General features: G+C 45.8%; 1 protein-coding gene and 1 long non-coding RNA gene across 4 annotated transcripts in view; one reads left to right on the top strand and one right to left on the bottom strand.

Moving 5' to 3' along the window:
- Nucleotides 1-20,284, top strand: part of WBP1L (WW domain binding protein 1 like) — a 58,558-nt gene that overhangs the window by 35,793 nt on the left and 2,481 nt on the right. For all 3 annotated transcript variants that reach the window (XM_032881237.1, XM_032881245.1, XM_032881230.1), the window contains exons 2-3: nucleotides 8,223-8,325; nucleotides 19,051-19,212. In XM_032881237.1, coding sequence (XP_032737128.1) covers nucleotides 8,223-8,325; nucleotides 19,051-19,212 — 265 coding nt within the window. The remainder of the gene's footprint in view (nucleotides 1-8,222; nucleotides 8,326-19,050; nucleotides 19,213-20,284) is intronic.
- Nucleotides 12,993-19,971, bottom strand: LOC116881450. Its single transcript, XR_004385411.1, has 2 exons — nucleotides 19,868-19,971; nucleotides 12,993-13,458 (listed from the first exon to the last, which is right to left on the bottom strand). It is a non-coding gene; the product is annotated as an uncharacterized LOC116881450 (long non-coding RNA).

The following is a 20,284-nucleotide window of genomic DNA, read 5'->3' as shown; positions in this document are numbered from 1 at the left end:
CCTGTAGGAAACAATAGTTTAGGACTCCTACTGGATCATTTCTCTCCACCTGAATTTACTTTCCTTCACCCCACAACTCTCTGTAATCGTTTTACATCCAATTCAAAATGTGTGCCCTTGAACGAATCTAATTTCCCTCAGCCCTTCAAACAGCTTAAAAATCATTAGTATTAGGGAAAAACTGATATTAACTATCTTATTGTAAAAATACAGGTGTAAATCCACAAAAACTTAAAGAGTGTTTTTTATGATCACCTACAAATTTTTTTTAAAGATTTTGTTTATTTATTTGATAGAGATCACAAGTAGGCAGAGAGGCAGGCAGAGAGAGAGAGGGAAGCAGGCTCCCTGCTGAGCAGAGAGCCCAATGTGTTAGTTAGTGTTAGGATTCGGGGCTCTCGCATCAGGACCCTGAGACCATGAGCTGAGCCGAAGGCAGAGGCTTTAACCCACTGAGCCACCCAGGTGCCCCTACAATTTTTTTTTTTTTTTTTTTAAGGACCTGGGACTGAAAGTGCTACATTTTCAGAATTGGAAGATTCTAAGATACTATAAAAAATAGCTGATTCTAAGTTAAGGTTGCTTGCTATCTTTTCTCATTTAGCCATTTCAGATTTGTCTTGTTTACGAAGCCCTTTGGTTATAGAGGATTACAAAATCAGATAGCACTCTGGTTCAGTAGATGTATAGTGCTAGAATTTGGTCTACTTTCTGGAAAGCCATTCCTGGTTCAAGACTGGAAGGAGAGTTGCTTTTGTTACTTACTTGTAGTAGCAGTCACAAAGCAAGGAGATAAAAAAAAGAGAGGGGAGGAGTCCCAAGTTGAAAAGTAATCTTAGAGTTGCAAAAATATTTTGGTATTATTCATATATCCAGCAACATTAGAGCCAACAATGAATTTGTAAGTTACTGTGTTTTAACTGTTACGCAAGGTGTACAAGGCGTGGCCTCTTCCCAGATTCTCAGTGATTGTTTTCATACTACTCTCCCTGAGATTTGGTGTACTCAGCCGCACTAGCCTTCTTTCTTTTCCTTGAGCACACCACGCTCATTCTTGTATCGGTATCTTTGCCTGCCCTTGACATTCCCTCTGCCTGCAACACTGTTCCCACAGTCTCCTTAATCTGGCTCCTTCTCATCATTCAGAGCTCCACTCATGTCACCTTCCCCTTCCCAGGGAGGCCTTTCCTGACTGCTCCATCTAAAACCTTTCGTCCTATTATCCTGTTTTGTTTTGTTTTGTTTTTTTTAAGATTATTTATTTATTTATTTGAGAGAGAGACAGTGAGAGAGAACATGAGCGAGGAGAAGGTCAGAGGGAGAAGCAGACTCCCCATGGAGCTGGGAGCCCGATGTGGGACTCGATCCCGGGACCCCGGGATCATGCCCTGAGCCGAATGCAGTCGTCCAACCAACTGAGCCACCCAGGCGTCCCCTATTATCCTGTTTTATATTTTCATGGAGATTATTACTATTTTAATGTTAATTTTCAGTCTTCCCCACTTGAACATGTTTAGGATCATTTGGCATTGTTCTGTAGTTTCAAACAGTGTGCCCTGTATGAGTTTATTATTGTCTGAAAATTCCATATCTTTAATCAGCTCTGGGAAATTTTCAGCTGTCTCTTTAAATATCACATCTCCTCTATATTCTTCTTCTTATTCTCATTTTCCATTTCTATGTCTTTTAATTGGTATAAGCTCTTTGCTGAGTAATTTTCTCAGATCTGTGTCCCAGTTCACCAATTCTCTCTTTAACTTGGTCTGATCTCTGTGTAACCAATCTGTTGAGTTTCTAAATTTCAATAATGATTTTTCTATACATTTTTCCCCCAATCTGCTCAGTCACTGTTTTCTTCAGTATGTTCATGTCTCATATTTTTTATTCTTTCTTTTTGGTTTCAATAATTTGATACACACTTATATGTTATAGCTTATCTGATCGTTTTATTAAGTTTTTTCCAAGAGTCTTAACCTGCTGTTCATTGAATTTCCCAAGTCTTGTTCACCATGACTTATTTCTGCGTAAGTTTTTGTATTTTCTGTTGTGAGCTCATCTTCAACAGAACTTTATTTATGGGAATCAGTACCCTGATTGAGGGTAGGTCTCCTCAGAGTTTTGTATTTCTTTTGCCAGATATCACAGGGTCATTGCAAGCCTGAAATCACTTTTTGTGTTCAATTTTTGCCTTGAGGATTTTTAGACCATGTAGTAGTGCAATTCAGATCTCAAATTAGCTTATGGAAAGACCTATGGTTGTGGACTATTAAAACAGATGTTTTTTTTTTTTTTCTCTCAGTTCAGAGGTTTCTCATTGTCACCATGTGCCAACAGGCTAATTTTTTCCTAGCCTTCTCTGTCTTTTTGAGGGTTGTCATTGTATATGTCATTTCCAATTGTATATGTCATTTCCAATTTCCAATTTCCTTGTTTTCAGGTGGGCCCAAGAGCAATAAACAGCCTCCTTTTCCAGGGCAACTGAAAAAGCCTGACCTCATTTACCACTTTACTTTATAGTTCCCCCCAACATTTATGAGCCCTTGGGCTTTTCCTTACTTTCTTGCTAGCTCAGCTGTGTAATTAAAAGGATATTGTTATAAAGCCACTATTTCTAGGAGTTTTGACAAAGAAGAATTTTTAAAGTTACCAACCTAGCTCTCCTGCCATGGAAGCAGGATCTCTTCTCCCAGAATTCCTTGCTCATTACTGCAGCTATAGCATCTAGCACAGTGCCTGGCACGTGGGGAGGTATATCAATACATATTTGTTCTTTAATTTGTGGAATTGGACATTTTAATTAGAAATTGTTGCTTCTCGGGACACCAGTGGCTCAGTTGGTTAAGCATCTGCCTTTGGCTCAGGTCATGATCCCATGGTCCTGGGATCTGGGCCCCACATCAGGCTCTCTGCTTATTGGGGAGTCTGCTTCTCCCTCTGCCACTCCCCCAACTCGTGCTCTATCTTTTCTCTCTCACTCTCTTTCTCTCAAATGAAAAAATAAAATCTTAAAGAAAGAAACTGTTCCTTCTCCCTATAGGGAAAGCGAAAAGTAGTGCTCCCAATTCATTCATACCCTGCAGCCAAGACAGTGTCCTGTGCTTTAACACCTGTGAACAATTTCAGTTTTCCTATTTTTCACTTTCAAACTTTAAAACTTCGGTGTTTTCCTAAGGACATGAAGATGCTATTGCCAGTTACTAGCAGGGTTTCCCAACCCCATAAATTGGCAAATTAAAACCATCCTTGGGGAACCATTACTGCCCAGTGTCTCTCTTTATGCTGGTGCTTGGAAAGTTCTTATACTGATTAATTGACCTTTACAGTGACTTAGCTGAGAATAGCAACTCTAAGAGATGGAAACTGTTGAGGAAAATGCTGTTGGTCCCACAGTGGATGCTGCCACAAAAGAGATGAGATGATTTTTTACATATGTGCAAAAGGTATACTCTTCATCCTTTTCTGTTGTAAAAATGTTCTTTCTAGTTCAGTGTTGATCTTGCTTGGTTCTCCTTTGTGCCTGTGCCTTTTGTTTGAGGACCATGTGTGCCCTGTATCTCGGAACCAGTCGCTGGGAAATCTGGGCTGAAGACGCATAGCTATAACAAACGAGGCAGCTGATGGTCATTGCCACCGTCATTCTTGAGATGAGAGACCTCAGCATGAGAGTATGTGTTTCACACGGTTTCTTTATGACAAGTTCTACATTTCTAACAATTTTTTGGCTGTGCGGTTTTATGCAAATGAAAACATTGCTGGGAAGGAACTCTCCTTAAAATGCAGATCTGATCTCATCACCTCCCTGCACAGATGGGTCCCCACTTACCTAACTTCCCTACCTACTTCTTCAGCAATGTCCTTTTAGTTAAAGGGCTCTGCTTGTGCCATGTCCTTTACCTAGAATGTTCTCCCCATCCCTCTTCCCTGGTTACTAATTTTCCAACCATGTTGGTGATCTCTGTTCAAGCTTACCTTTGTCACAGAAGCTGTCTGGACCAACTTCATGACTAACTTCTGGGTCTTCTCTCTTGTAAACTCTTACCAAATCGTGTGTTTTTCTCTTTCTAGTTGTAGTTTTATCTGTGTGATTACTTTATCAGTCTTTCAGTAGACTGCAAGCTCCATGAGGACAGAGATCATGACCGTTGTGGCCGTTTGCCCATTGTGTTCCCCATCTGGTTCACTGCTGGTACAGGGCAGGTACTCAGTAAATGTTGAAGGAAGGATTGCAGGTCTCACATTCCACACTGGGATGAAACAGCATTCTGCTTTTCAAAAAATTAGTATACGAAAAAACCACCTTTCGAGCAAAAAAGGAAGGAGCCCTGAGCACATCGCCCGTCCTCTCTGCCAAGTAGGAGATGAAGGCTACTCTTCCCAAAAAGTCAAAGAGCTCCACAAGGGCGGGGTCCTTATCTTTTCCTTCAAAGACAAAATGTTGGTTTTGTTTGGTTTGGGGTTTTCAGGGAATTTACTGCAACTGAAGTATAAAAAGCAGCTGAAGGAGTGTAACCTCAACCAAGGCAGCTAAAGCTTACTAGTAAAAGCCCAGGCTCTGGGGCCAAATGAAAGAGCTCGAAACACTCCCTAGCTGTGTGATCTTAGGCAAGTTACTCAGCCTCTCTTGGCCTCTATTCCCTGAGACTGTCCACTTCATAAGTTGCCTTCAAGTTAAGATTAAGGAATAGATGTAAGGCATTTAGAACAGTGCCTGGCATAACGTGCTCAGTCCACATTAGCTGCATTATTCACCCCCAGCTTGAATAGCCAATGTTTTGTTAAGCAAACCATTACGCACCAAGCCCTGTGCTTGTATTGGGAGTGGGGAAGATAGATGAGGAGACAGAGCTCCTGCCCATAGGGAGAGTGCAATTCATTCTTTGGTTCACTTTCTGGAGAGGGTGTGGGAGGGATAATTACTGTCCCCTCTTCAAGACGGGCTGAACAACGTAATGTGTGTAAAGTGCTCGAAGGTGCTTGGAGGCAAGGCAGAGAATAATCACCTTCCTAAAAGGTGCTGAGAATATTTCATATTTGAACTTTATCCATTCCATTCTCTCTGGTTGCTTTTTCTGTTCTTCATGTGTCTGGAGCAACCCACATTGTCAGTGAACTTGACTCTTCCGAAAGAGTTCTAAGTGAATGCAAAGGGCCGTTTAGATGGTCTTTCATGCCCAGCAATAATGGTTCACAGTATAACATTGATATTAAGAGCTCAGAGAAGTTAAGTAACTTACCCAAGGTCACACAGTTAATTCAATAAGCCCAGTGTGAGACCTGTGCTTTAGACCCAGACTCTTAACCTGACTCTTAACCTGTGTCTTCCTCACATTGGTCTTGGAGGTCTTTGAGAGTCCTCTGGGTGATCCAGGATTAGCTCCTTCCCTACAGAGAAGGCTGGAAGAGCACCAGGCAACATTTGCACACCGCTGTTCTTTGCTGTCTCTTTGAGTGAGAGAAGACAGATTTCAGGAGCCCTTATGTTGACCCAAGGCTGCTGTGGGAGGGGATGGGAGGTGGGTAGGCTAATAAAGACTTAGGGTTGAAGGAGACATGAGAAAGCATCTTTAACTCCTCCTAGAGCCCTTGTGTCCCGGTCCTAGTTCTCTGTAGTGAAGACCAAACCCAAGAGATCCAGGGCCAAACCGTAGGTTCCGGGATTTTCCTTTCCTACAAGCAGATTTCTGGAGGAACTTACCTTGGGACTCAAGTCTCACTTACCCTCCTGCTCCAACATTCCTTCCTTGCTAAAGGTGCATGAGTCCACATTTTGTCTTCCTTAACCGCCCACCTGCTTTCCCTTCCTCCTGTGACAGAGAACAACAGTTTCCATCACCAAGACCATCCCAGGCAGTCTGCGTACTCTGTCGAGGGGCAGGGGAAGAAGAACAGGGGTCGAGATTTACTGGGTACAAGTGTTTGAGGAACACTGGATTAAATAATGCTTCTGGAGTTCTGCTCTCCCTAGGGAAGTGGAGGCAGAGAAGGGAAAATGAGCAGGATCCTGTGTAGACCAGACTTCTGTGCTGGGGGATGGAAAAGCTGAGAGAAAAGCTGACACCAGTAGGGTCATGAGGATACCACTTGTTTAGATTTCAAACGCGTTCCATTCCACGCTTCACTTAGGACCAGTTGGCTGCCCTGTGTTCAGAGCCTGGACCTCATCTGGCGAATTTCCCCGAGGCAGAAGTGTCACTGGATTCTTTCATGTGTTGGAGTGTAGGCAGCACAGCCCCTTTTAGAAACTGTGTGGACACTTTGAACTGTGCTCTTGAGAGTCAGTGCCAGAAGAATGGCATTTCAGGGCCTGGTAAACTTGGGAGAAACTTTTTGATGTCCTTATGAAAGCAGTGTTTTGCTCTGAAGTCAGGGAGGGTGTGTTCTAGCAAAAGAATTGAGCCCAGATCTGCTTTCTTCATGTGCACCAGGCCTCAGAGGAGACCTCCGACGGGGCAGGCCTCCCCTCTCCCGCACCCCGTCCCCCCACTGCCCGGCACCTCCTTCGTGCTTATGGTGGTTGTGGGAAGGCAGAGATGGGAAGAACTCTGTTGGTAGTGTTGTGAAACCCTCACTGTCAGAGCTTTCAGATGCCTTTCCCGTGTTTCCTTCTTCCCAAATCCCTTTCCACAAGGCCATAAGGCCCTTAAAGACCAGGAAACACCTGAGCCTGTGTGGCGGAGATGGGCACTGAGCCCAGGATCTGGTCTTTAGCTGTGCCCTCTACCTCGTCCTCTCTCTGTGACGTCAGGCACCTGAACGGTCTCTGCCCACCCTTAGCCCTGTAGCTGGTTGCTGGAGTGCCTTGTTTATACCCTTGGCCAAGTAGACAGTGGAGTATAAAGCAAGGCCCGGAGAAGAGGAACTGATCGTGTGACTTAAGTTTCCACTGGCAGGCGTCCGCCCGGATGTACGCTGTGGGCAGGGTCAGCCTGAGTAGCAGCAAATACAATGCTGTGGTTTTAGTTTCTCTGCTGAGCAGGGTTTTTTTGTTTTTGCTCTCCCCCCCTTTCTTAACCCCAGGCTTCTTGAGGGTGTGGACAATGACTTATTCATCTTTGTATCCCACATACCCCAACACAGTGCTTGGCTCAAAGACAGCATGTCCAGTAAACGGATTAGTGTTTTTGGCTTAGAATAAACTTTGAAAGCCAGATGGAGCTCTTGACTTAGAGGTCTCAGCGTACGTGGTGGGGTCCACAGTACACGTGGGGCTGAAGTTCAGGTTGGCCGGTGGGATATCTCATTTCTTAAATGTGAAATGTCAAAAGACGTCTTCACCCCCACTCCCATCCCCCCAGGGGTGTGAATAGAATTTGGCGTACTGTGGGGGCGGTTACTCAGCAGTGCCCGTTCTGGAACTGTCCCTGACAAAGCACAGTGTGAATCCTAGGTCCAGTCAAGATCATTTGATAAACAAAAAATTATCTAGCAAATTGAGATCAGATGAGGTCAGCTGGGCAGGTCGCCCCTTTTCTTAAGAGTGAAGAATTTTGCTGGCAAGTTATCTCGGCCCTCTTTGGAATCACACTGTAATTCACCTTGAACAGTGTGTGTTTTGAAGGACAGGAAGACTGACTCGATGCTAATCCTAGAATATGTACTGCGTTAATTGTTCCAGGAACTTTCACAGAAAAGCTGGTTTTATTTAAAACGTACTGCTAATTACACGGGAACCAGCATCTTTTTACCGGCTGAGTGGAACACCGGGACATGGAGTGTTTCTGCTTGGACGTAAAGAAAGTGAGGCATCTGTTTCCTGTCTGAGGAAAACTTTGCTCTTACCAGTCTTTGTGTGCGGGATCCTCTTCCCCCTTTAATGAATCTTTGTTGTTTTCTTCAATCTGCTGTTGTTTTGGGTTCAATTTTTTTTTTTTCCTTCACAGAATGAACATTGGTTTGGACCGTCTTGGTGGAGGGTGGGCAGATAACCAGCAAGAAAGGGATGAGAGGAAAAGTGGCATTTAAAAGCTATAGTTTCGGATGCCTGGGTGGCTCAGTTGGTTAAGCGACTGCCTTTGGCCTAGGTCACGATCCTTGAGTTCCGGGATCAAGTCCCGCGTCAGGCTCCCAGCTCCACGGGGAGTCTGCTTCTCCCTCTGACCTTCTCCCCTCTCATGCTCTCTCTCACTCTCTCTCTCTCTCAAATAAATAAAGAAAATCTTTAAAAAACATAATAAAAGCCATAGTTTCATATGCTAATTTTTTATTTTATTTTTTTTTTTAAGGATAAGGAAACCTGTGTGGGTACCAACAATCAGAGCTACATTTGTGACACAGGACACTGCTGTGGACAGTCTCAGTGCTGCAACTACTACTATGAACTCTGGTGTAAGTCCTTGCCCCCCCCGGGGGTCTCGGCACCCCAGGGACCTACCGGTTACTGGCTCTGCTCATTGGGAAGCAGTGGGCTGGGCACCTTTTCTCCTCCCCGGGACAGTGTTGTGAGTCAAATCTGTGGCTGGGTCTGGAAGCAGCTGCTCTGTAGAGAAAGAGTGCTCATGGGCTAAAGACTGAAGAATATGGGGGCGCCTGGGTGGCTCAGTGGGTTAAAGCCTCTGCCTTCGGCTCCGGTCATGATCCCAGGGTCCTGGGATCGAACCCCACATCAGGCTCTCTCCTTAGCAGGGAGCCTGCTTCCTCCTCTTCTGTCTCTTTCTGCCTGCCTCTCTGCCTACTTATGATCTCTGTCTGTCAAATAAATAAATCTTAAAAAAAAAAAAAGGGGTGGGGCTAGAGAATATGGTCTGAGCCTTCAGAAGAGGCTGTGGTTACCCTATCTGCTGAAGAAGCTCTTGCCTGGGCTTCCCTCTGATGCCCCCTCCAGTGTGTGCTGAGCAGTGACAACTCACGTCCTTCCCTGGGCCAGCCCAGACACCCAGGCTTTGCCATCTTTGCAAAGAGAGGTCACAGCAGCCAAGCCACTGTGAATGCGAGGCTAGTCTTTGTAGATAGCTGTAATGCCATTTTCTTGTAAGAACATTAAGGGCTTCCAGAATTCCCTACAGAGCATCAAGGCGCTGCCTCTGTTTCTGGTCCCTGTCAGAGGGATCACCTTCCCCTGGGTCCCTGTCACAGAGCCCTCCTGGAGCAAGGGAGACTGTAGAGTTTAGTCCCCTCTGTCTCTTCCCCAGAGCTCAAGCTGACATGTCTGGAGGTTTGCTTCTCCGGTGTATCTCCTCCTGTTACTCTCAGCTAACTGCTGTGTGGAAACAGTCCTCATCTCACCACTGGTTTGGTTGAGGCCATGAACGTGCACCTTCAGACTTGCACAAGGGTGGTGACATCAGCACAATCTTCAGGGAGCCAGCCAGGTTCAAGGAATTCACTAACTTGTTTTGTACTCGAATCTTCTCGAAGCTTGGATGAGACACTACAGAATGCTGGACAAAGAATGGGAGGACAGGAGAATCCTTAGGTCAGAGAGTACCTAGGTGACCAGCAGCACGCTGGTTCTCACACCTGTCTGTAGAGAGGAGAAATGGTAGCCTCTTTCCCTAGATAGTTCTAAGCCCTCATCACTCCCTCCATTTGGAAAAAAACTGGGCTGGTTTGTCAAAGTGTGTCTTTCCTGGCCCCGTCATCCTTTTCCTTTCTCCCCTTTTTCTCTATGATCTCCCCACTCCCTGCACACTGGTGATGTGGTCAGTAGGCAGCTGGAAGGGCTATTGTTTTGTATGGAAAGGAAATTAGACTCTCGGCTGGGCAGTCTGTCCCTCTGACTGTAAATGTATCTTGTAGCCAGTGGGAGTGGTTCCTCCAGAAAGGACCCCTCTTCCCCCTTATCCTTCCCTTTCGCGGACTGAGGACTGGCTCGTCTGCCTTTCCAAGGAATCCAGGGGGAGTCAAGTGTACAGTCCTTTTGCAAGGAGAAGACAGGGCTTGGGGTGTCTATACCAGTCCTCCGTGAATGTAAGCAACACAGGATTGTTGCTGTTTTAGAAGCGGTCGGGCGGAGGGACTTCCTAGAGGACACAAAGTGCCAAGCAGGTGAACAGACTGTGTTTAAATGTTTTTAAAATGCAGATAACTGCAGGGCTCCAATTCTCCCTCCCACCCCTTGTTAAAACAAAAGTCGGAGCTGGCCACAGAGCTGCGGTTGGTTTTTCTGGGGCCCAGCCCAGGCGGCATCAGTTGCAGAAACATGGTGTTGTGGATGGCCTCATCTCAGATTGACAGAGCCTCCTGGGCTTTTGGCAGAGGCTCAGTAGCCACCAGAATTGGGTCACCGTCGCCGGGACAGGGGCGGGGTGGGGCAGCAGGGCCGGGCAGTGGGGCCTGGGAGACCCAAATGGCAGGGAGGCGGCCTGGGAACCAGGCACTTCACCCAAGGGCTTAAAGAAAGCCAGAGGAGGAGCTGTTGGGTGGCTAATTCTCTCTCTGGTTGTGGTCACTCAGGGAAAGGAGGAGGCCAGAGAACAGAGTCTGGATGAGGAGGAAAGACTCGCCATTCTGTGAGGTGGCCCATGCTTTCCAAGTTCTGGAGGGACGGACATTGTCAAAGCAAAACTGTCCTCACTGGTGCCCAGAAATGGGTTCTTGGTCAGGAGATGCCCAGCAAGTGTTCCACACCACCCCCTGTAATTCTTTGGTTTTCCTCTTCCTCAGGGTCTTGACCTCTGCCTGATGTGTGGATAGGCGGGAAGATGAGTGTTGGGATAAGCCCCTTCAGTTCTCTTTTTGAAGATTTTATTTATTTATTTGACAGACAGAGATCACAAGTAGGCAGAGAGGCAGGCAGAGAGAGAGGGGAAAGCAGGCTCCCCACTGAGCAGAGAGCCCGATGTGGGGCTCGATCCCAGAACCCTGGGATCATGACCTGAGCAGAAGGCAGAGGCTTTAACCCACTGAGCCACCCAGGTGCCCCAGCCCCTTCAGTTCTTATCAGAACTGAATTTTGGTCACTTTGAACCCATTTCCCTCAAATTGTCTCTAAACTTTGCCTGACATGTGAAAATAATGGGCTTTGTGTTATTCTTTTTGTTTCTTTCCTTTGGAAGAAAAAGTCTCTGCCAGGAAATCCTTGGCAGAGTTTCTGTCAGAGTACCTCTTTAACCACAGTTGCCTACAGAGATGGCCTCAGGGGATAAAGGCAAAAAAGGCATTTCTACCAACCTGCTCACCTCTATGGCGCTGAGTCTTCTGTAGACCGAAGACTTTCTCACACGTGCATGCACATGCACACACACCACTTACCCAGACTCCCTTTCTCCATGTCTTTTTAGTCATAACCAATGCAGTAGTCATTCCCAGGCCTGCGTCAGATGGGAAGCAAAGGTCCTGCTTTATCACTGAGGCTATCAGAGCTGGTCATCATCATTACTGTTATCCCATACATTTTTTTAATTTTTAAAATTTTTTAAAAAAGATTTTATTTATTTATTTGACAGAGAGAAATCACAAGTAGGCAGAGAGGCAGGCAGAGAGAGAGGGGAAAGCAGGCGCCCGCTGAGCAGAGAGCCCGATGTGGGGCTTGATCCTAAGACCCTGAGATCATGACCCGAGCCAAAGGCAGAGGCTTAACCCACTGAACCACCCAGGCACCACTATCCCATACATTTTTATGGCACTTGTCCTTTAATTCATTATTCAATCATTTATTCATTCTGTAAACCCTTATTCCAGGAGTTCTCAAAATTTGGCAAGCCTCTGAATTTCCTGGAGGGCTTATTAAAACACGGATCTCTGGGTCCTATTCCCAGTTTTTTATTCCGTAGGTCTGAGGTGGACCTATGAATTTGCGGTTCTGAAAAACTCCTGCTTGAGGCTGTGACCCCTTCTGTGTTCGTAACTGTAGAGAGGCATAATCCTTGCCATCAACAGGGAGTCTCCTAGCAGAGAGAGGAGATAAGACAAGATGCCCCACTGGTGAGACAAAGCAGAGAGTGAAATATATGCACCAGAACTTCTATGAATGTTCAGAAGGACAGTTTGCTTTGGCTAGGCAGGGTTCAGGCAGGCTGCATGGAAGAGGTGGCATTTGAAGTGGGCGCTAAAGGGTGGATAGGATTTAAACATGGGAATAAGGGTAGACTGATTTCACAGGCAAGGGAACCCGGTAGGCCAGGGCCCCACGGGAAAGAACAGAGTGTGCATGATATTGACCTTTCCCCTGGGGTCACGGGGCTTGTCTGGGAAAGAATGGGAGATGAGGGTACTAATGCGCTTGGAACTCTGTTACATGCGAGACACCAAGAAAGGTCTTCATGCACATCAAGAACAAACCTGTGAGGTATGCCTGTCACCCCTGTGTGTCAGGACCGGGGGCGTGAAGGAACTGTTCACCTGGGTGCAGCTGACGGATTGGGTCAGTGCGCCTCACTCCAAAGCAATCCCCTCCAGCACTCTGTGTGTCAGACTGAGGGGGTGACGGGCCCTGGTCATGGAGGGTCTCCATTGTGTGTGTTTGATTCCCATCTGAGGATGCCCCTCATGGAACAGGCTGAGCAAAGATGAAAACCACAATTGAGAGAGGCCACCAACATGTTCAGGCCAAAGAACCTGAACCTGGATCTCCTGATTCTCATCCAAGAGTCTTTCCACTCACCACACTACATTGTGCAGGGAGAGCTCGGAGCTGGGAATTTCTGCTCCTGAGATAATTTGAGGGACCTTCGCTCAGGCATCAGTTTTCCCTTGTTTGGGCCTTAGTTGGGGAGAAGGGAGTATTTCTGGGCAGTGGAATTCCCCTGAGGTGGCATGAAACAGACTGTGAACAAATTCATTTGAGACTGCCCTGCTTGTTTTTCACCTGCTAACTTTTTCTTTTTAGCTTATCCTAAGATGTCCATTGTTGAGTTGCTCATAACAAAAGCTCAGAGCATTTGCCACCCTTAGCAGAGTGGAAAGTGGAAGGCTGGGGCCTTCTTCTAAGCTGTGATTGGACCTCTGTTCCTGTAATTCCAGGCTTCTCTGGATAAGGATAGGTTGATCAGTAGCACTCGGGCTGGTTTTCCAATGAATTTAGCGAAGAACAGAACCTAGAAGCAGACTTGGACTTGTTTCTCATCCTTGCTTTTTTAATGGAGTATTTTGGGGAGAATTTAAAGAGAAATGGAAAGAAAACCCTTCCCATCTGTGGTCACACCTGTAACAACAGTAGTAATAACAATCTAGGAAACTTACCATATGTCAGGCGTGGTTCTGAGTATTAACTCATTTGGACCTCACAATGACAATAAGGTAGAAATCATTATTCTCCCTGTTTTACAGATGAGGGAAGTGAAAACAAAATGACCAAGGTCACAAAGCTAGGCAGTGGTTTTGTGAGCTGCGATCTGAACCAGGTCACTGCCTCTTCTCTTTGGTAATCTACAGTCGTGCTTCTAAGAAGCTTGTCCAGTCTTTGAGATGAACTTGTAAGCCTTTCGTGGGCTTCTTTTCCCGAATTCAGGCCTTTTCCATAGTGGCAATGGTAGAAGCTCCTCTAAGTGCTGCAAGATGCCAGGGAGGTCACCCGCCATCCTGTGGGGTAGGAGAGCTAATTCACAGTGTGCTTTGGCTTCCTAATGAGGAATTTCCTGCCCATTTGGGGAGTGGTATTTTCCCAAGTTTATAGTGAACTCAGGGCACATGACTCAGTTCCTACAGTGGGCTGTGATTGTTTTTCAAAACATGTTTTCTATTTTGCTTAGCATGACAAATGCTCCCCGCCATGAGGTCACAGCGTTCAAAGTTGTCATTGGGAAATGTAATCTCTGGGTAGGTGTGTGTTTGGGGAAGAAGAGGGTGTGCTTTTGTGTGTCTCTTTCATTAGGTTTTTCTTTTTTAAACTTAGTTCCTTGTTTGTAAGATCTAGGGAAAAGATCAAAAGTTTGTAGGACTCCATAGGGGATTAGTCTGGATATTAATCCCTTTTAAACTTGGTGGGACACACTACTTTGACTAAAATGGCTTTCAAGAGGGTCCATTTTGTGGGGACCCAGACGAGAATGCTTTCTGCCTTTCCACATTAACTCCATCAAGTGGGATCAACTCATTAAGGGTCTTTTCTGGCCTGTGCTAACACTCCATCTTGCCACTGGACCCATTCTTTTTCCAAGTTAGTTTTCCCTCAGTTTTGATCCACACAAATAAGCTTTTGTTGTAGTATATTAGAAATGAAGGAATTACCGGACTCCTGGGTGGTGCAGTGGGTTAAGCATTTGTCTTTGGCTCATGTCATGATTTAGGGTCCTAGGATCAAGTTCCAGGTCAGGCTCCTTGCTCAGCAGGGAGCCTGCTTCTCCCTCTGCCTGTCACTCTCCCTGCTCATGTGCCCTCTCTCTCTGACAAATAAATAAAATCTTTAAAAAAAAAAAAAAGGAAGAAATTAGGGGCACCTGGCTGACTCAGTTGGAAGAGCATGTGACCCTTGATCACAAGGTCGTGAGTTTGAGCCCCACATTAGGTTTAGAGGTTAGATTACATAAATAAATAAATCAATGAAAACTTAAGAAAAAAAAAAGAAATGAAATTAGAACTTAGTTTGAGACTTAGATAAATATAACATCATATGACTGGCACATAGTGGGGAGAGTTTTTCTACCCATAATACAGTGTTAAAAAGTAAGGTGGTGGAGTTTCAATGAACACATGAGTGGTTCTCTTAGCTATGACTAAGGCAGTCTTGCCAAGGGTGTGTATTCCAGTTGTCTCATTTCTTCCCCCAGTCTCTTTCTGCCCTGCCTAATTTTTCCTTTAAAAACAAAAAAAAAAACCAAAAAAACAACCAAACCTCTCTTTTTCTATTATACTTCCAGTTCGGTGGATCTCAGCCTTTTTTCTGGAACAAGAATTCCCTTAAAACTCTAATGAAAGCTTCAATCCTTTCCCTCAGAAAAGCCTATAAAGACACCGTGTTGGTCAGGATAGGTTATAGGTCAAGCTTAGTGACAGAGAAGTCCAGCTGAGTGGCCAGAAACAACGTGTTTACCTCTCACACTCTATGTCCATCGCAGGTTGGATGGGAGCTTGGTTCCCACCTCATCATCCTGATGCCAGACTGATCCCGAAGTCTGTGTCTGGAATAATGCTGACTGTCACGGTAGAAGGAGGACTAAAGAAGGAAGGTCTTACATAAACAAGAGATATCCTGGTCTCTAAGTGACAGAAGTCACTTCCAACCCTTGTTCGTTAGTTAGAACCAATCCCGAAGCTGTGCCCAATCATAAGGGAGCCATGAAGGTCAAGCCTACCCAAATGCCCAGAAGGGGAAAACCAGAAATATGTGGCCAACATGAGAATTAGTACCTGAGCTTTTTCTCCTTAAAAGTGTGTGTTTATTTATTTATTTTTTAAAAGATTTTATTCATTTATTTGACAGACAGAGATCACAAGTAGGCAGAGAGGCAGGCAGTGCGGGGAGGGGAACAGGCTCCGGGCTGAGCAGAGAGCCCGATATGGGGCTCTATCCCAGGACCCTGGGATCATGACCGGAGTCGAAGGCAGAGGCTTAACCCACTGAGCCACCCAGGTGCCCCAAAAGTGCGTGTTTAAAAAGAAAATCCTGCCTGGCTGGCTCTTTTGGGAGAGCAGTCCCACTCTCAGTCACGGGGTTGTGAGTTTGAGACCCATGTTGGGGGTAGAGTTTACTTAAAAACAAAAAAACCCCAAACAAACAAAAACAACAACAAAACGTTAAAAAAGAGAAGAAAATCATGTTATAAAATGAGAAATATTGCCCCTCGATCGCTTATCTTGCAGCATAAAAGTTAAAAGTTGGTTTACCTTTAGGTAAGAAACTACTGAAAAAATGACTTGGGAGGTAAAAACTAGTCGAGTCAGATGCAGTCATCTCTCGGGAGAATGTACTTTTTCGAATTTGAACACGACAGAGGTACGAAGGACTGTGAGATTATGCTGGGCAAGTGAGAGAAATGCAGGACCATGGAAGAGTGGTGAGCTCAGAACCGCTTAGACAGGACTCTCAGATAGATCTGGAGCCGGGCGCAGCGTGCTTATCTGTGCTGCCTGCTGCAGGACAGCAACAGGGAGCCACTTGGCTCCCAGAGCTCCTTTCTGGCCTCAGCCCCACTTTGGAGGGCCCCTGTGACAGTATTTATCTAGTCCTCAGTCAGCCAGCAGCCACAGGAGAGAAATGTCGGTGAAATTAAGCAAAGGTCCACAGCAAATCTGGTAAGAACCACAAGGGAGACTTCTGACTTCAACTTAACATACATGTTCTCTGGTCAGATCTTATTATTTTTTTTTCCCAAGATTTTATCTTTAAGTCACCTCTACACCCTATGTGGGTCTCAAACCCATAACCCTGAGACCTAGGGTCACCTAGGCTCTACTGACTGAACCAGCCAGGAACTGGGGTTTTTCTGTCTGCCAAGGGATAAAGGGACGAAATCTGCTGCCTGTCCTCTTGTTGCCAGGCCTCTGCAGAAGGTTCCAGTGCACACTGACACGGGCTTAGAGCAGTCAGGAGCCCTACAGTGGTGTTGCCAGCCTGCCAGGGCCAGACGGCTGCACTGCCATCCCGTCTCATTCTGTAGAGGTGGCTTTGTGGGGAGAGTGTCCAGGGACACCCCTGGGGGACAGAAAAAGCCATTGCCCGAGCCCACACCCTAAATGTCAGTGCGATCTTTTAGAAAATTGTATTCTTGTACAAACAGAAAAAAAAAATCAGAGGACTATTCCTATATAAGGCTGTGTGAGGGAAATGTGGGTTTGGTTTGGTTTTGTTTTTTAAGTAAGCTTTACACCCAGTGTGGGGCTTGAACTCACAACCCCAAGATCAAGAGTCACATGCCCCACCGACTGAGCCAGCCAGGTGTCCCGGGGCTTTTTCTTCTTTTTTAAAAAATGATCTTGACATTTGATTGACAAAATGATTCTGACAAGAGACACGTGGAAATACTTGAATTCTAACCACAAATTTATAATTACAAAGCAGGTAGTAAAAAAATACATGTAGCATTGGTAATGGGAAAAAAATTGAAGTTATTCAGGAATAGAGAACAAATGAGCAACCATCTGTTCTCACTTAGTAACAACTCACCTTAAAATTATTCCTCAGATAAATTTTTTATTGAGAAAAAAGGATTCTTTTTATTTCAAAGAAGTATATGTTCATCTTGGAATAATTAGAAATGGGGGTGCCTGAGTGGCTCAGTTGGTTAAGCATCTGCCTTCGGCTAAGGTCATGATCCCAAAGTCCTGGGATTAAGTCCCTCCTTGAACTCCCTGCTCAGCGGGGAGCCTGCTTCTCTCTCTCTCTCTCTCTCTCTGTTAAATAAAATAAAATAAAAATAAAATAAAATAAAATAAAATAAAATAAAAAGAAATACAGATTAGAGAGAAAAAAAAAAAGGGATCTGGTACCAGAAACTCTACTGTTCTGTCTTAAAGAAATAGCCCATTGATTACTTTCCTAACCATCCCTCTAGATGTTAATGTGTGCTTTTTTTTTTTAAGAAAAAAAAGTAGGATTATATTTTATACTGTTTTGTAATTTGCTTTTTTCATTCTAATACTAGAGACATCTTTATATGTCAGAAGTAGTATTCTGTGAATATTTTTTAATGATTCATGTCATTTCATTATGTGAGTACATTCCCAGAGGAATTTCAAAACCTATCTAAAAATTTATTATTTTTTTTTAAGATTTTTTTTTAAAGATTTTATTTATTTATTTGACAGACAGAGATTATAAGTAGGCAGAGAGGCAGGCAGAGAGAGAGAGGAGGAAGCAGACTCCCTGCGGAGCAGAGAGTCCCCTGGGATCATGACCTGAGCCGAAGGCAGAGGCTTTAACCCACTGAGCCACCCAGGCGCCCCTAAAGATTTTATTTATTTAATTGACAGAGACAGCAAGAGAGGGAACACAAGCAGGGGCAGTGGGAGAGCAGGAAGCAGGCTTCCTGCTCAGCAGAGAGCCTAATGTGGGGCTCCATCCCAGGACCCTGAGATCATGACCTGAGCCACCCAGGTGCCCCTAGTCATAGGTATTTTTAAGTTTGATTTAGTTTGTTTCCAGTTTTATAATTTGAAGGCAGAACCTGAAATTTTTCATAATCCCACTATTTAAAGATAAGTCACTATTTTTTGTGTTTTTCCTTCCAGTCTCTTCCATATGTATATATATGTATTTTTTTAACAGCAGAATTGCTCATTGATTTAAGAAAATTTTAAAGGATTTTTTGCTTACAATTGAAGATTGGAGCGGGAGTCTTGTATTGGGGTCTGTCAAGATTCTCTGAGTATGATCCAAGAATACAGTGGAAAATGAGAAAAAAATAATCTGCCTGCAGAAGAGAGGGCTGTGGGCCTTCTCCCCTGTTCCCTTACCTACCCCTCTCTGGAGCAAGAAGGAAGAGGGGCAGCCTGCTAATGGCCCTGAGTCTAATGAAATCACAGCCCAAAGGGAGGTGGGAGTGTTATTTGCAACTGTAGGAGATGGAATTATACCAGATTATATCATGAGCAGAGGAAGTCATTTACACTCTCTAGGGAAGAGATGGACCTGAGGCAATTAGAATTTTTCCACCTGTAACTTGAGTGACTCTTGGGTTATACCAGTGTACGTGGTAGAGAAGAACCCATGATCTTTTTGGTGATATCAAGAGAACCCTAAGAATTCCTTTATCAGGAGACCCCATAAGGCCCCTTGCAGTTGCTAATCTGCTGGGATTTTGAGGGGCCCTTTGCTTTTGGTGAGCAGCCTGGGGTAGTAGCAGGAAGCGAGGCTGGGAGGTGGCCTTAAGGTCTTGAGCAGGGCTTGGGGGAGGGGTGGGAGATGGGTAACCAGAAAGCCAGAATCATTATCTCAGAGATCCCTTAAGAGAGGACGAAGATGTTGTCCTAAAAGGTGAGCATATTTAATGCTCGCCAAACCTGAAACCTAGGTTCAGTGGCGAGAGTGCCCTCTCCCATCCCATCTTTCACTCGGGCACGAACATTTCTAGAAACTGAACACGGGTTCCAAATGTGGCTTCACCCAGGGAGGCCTGACAGTGCCAGCTTCGACCAGGTGGGCGCCGTCTGGGGACTGCTGTGTTGGGAAAGCCACTGCTCTGGCTGGTGCTCACGGCGCCTGTGTGCCTCTCTGCCCCGCCTCCCTGCCCCCAGGGTTCTGGCTGGTGTGGACCATCATCATCATCCTGAGCTGCTGCTGTGTGTGCCACCACCGCCGAGCCAAGCATCGCCTTCAGGCCCAGCAGCGGCAGCATGAAATCAACCTGATTGCCTACCGGGAAGCCCACAATTACTCAGCGCTGCCCTTTTATTTCAGTACGTATACCCAAAGCTGCCAGACCGTGGGCCCCCCGGGCCCCCTCGCCCAGCGTAGTGCGGAGTGGCACAGGTCGGGGAGTCAAGGGGCGCTCACCTGTAGCACAGAGGAGCTGGTGCTGTGGGCGGGGCAGCCTGAAGCCACTGGGTTGTTCAGCCCCACCCTGGCTGGGTTCTGACCGGGTGTCTGATGCTTTAGCTGATGCTTTCCTTAAGGCAGGTGGTCAGATGGTGTACGATGTGAGTGAACCAAGATTTAGATGCCTGTGGCCTGAAATTCTCCCATTTTACTTAGTGCCCTGTGACATCCCTGAGCAAAAGCTCCCATGAAAGGGGCAGGAGGTGGGGGGGTCATGCTGGCATGTCCCGGGAACCGAGAAACTTCAGTGACTCCCTGAAGGACACTCACCTGACTTCCCTGAGGGTTCCTTACACATGACCCTCAAAGGGTCCAGGGAGGTCCATCTTGTCCTAAAACCATTCTGCCATGTGTTCTACAGAATAAAGTGCTCACAGGTCTGGAACATCTAGAAGGGTTTTAAGTGTTTAGCTCAGTGCCTGGCATATAGTAAGTGCTCAATAAATGCTAGCAGTTCTTATTATAACCAGACCATGTGTTCCCTGAGACATTCAGCACATTCAAAAGATAACTTACCTGGCAGGCTGATAATAAGCCTTGGCAGGCCCCTCACCCTTCACTGGTAACCCACCGGCTTATAATCTGAGTCAGGATGAAGTTAGGTTTGTCTTTCTAGACCAGCTCCAGCCACAGTCAAGTGAGGGACAGCACAGATTTCCAACCTCCCAGAAAAGGGCCTTTTCATGGCCCATACATGTGGAAGGGGGGGCGGGCAAGAAAAAGGCAGTCAGGGAGTCTTAAATTAGGATCCCTAACCCTAAGGCCTATGGGACGCAGGCAGAGGACACAGTTTGAGCAAGAAACATGAGACTCCGGGGCATGTGGAAACCGATACGCTCTGGGCAGAAATGATCTCCTGGCCACCCCCCCATTTGCCTAACCCTCTGCCTTACCTCCAGACGGGCAGAAGTCTTGCCTGTGAAGCAGCTTCAG

Source organism: Lontra canadensis, unplaced genomic scaffold, assembly GCF_010015895.1.
Source record: "Lontra canadensis isolate GAN:19392208 unplaced genomic scaffold, GSC_riverotter_1.0 scaffold3, whole genome shotgun sequence".
Taxonomy (NCBI): Eukaryota; Metazoa; Chordata; class Mammalia; order Carnivora; family Mustelidae; genus Lontra; species Lontra canadensis.
Note: the sequence above shows the minus strand (reverse complement) of the source record. Positions and strands in the feature narration are given on the sequence as shown.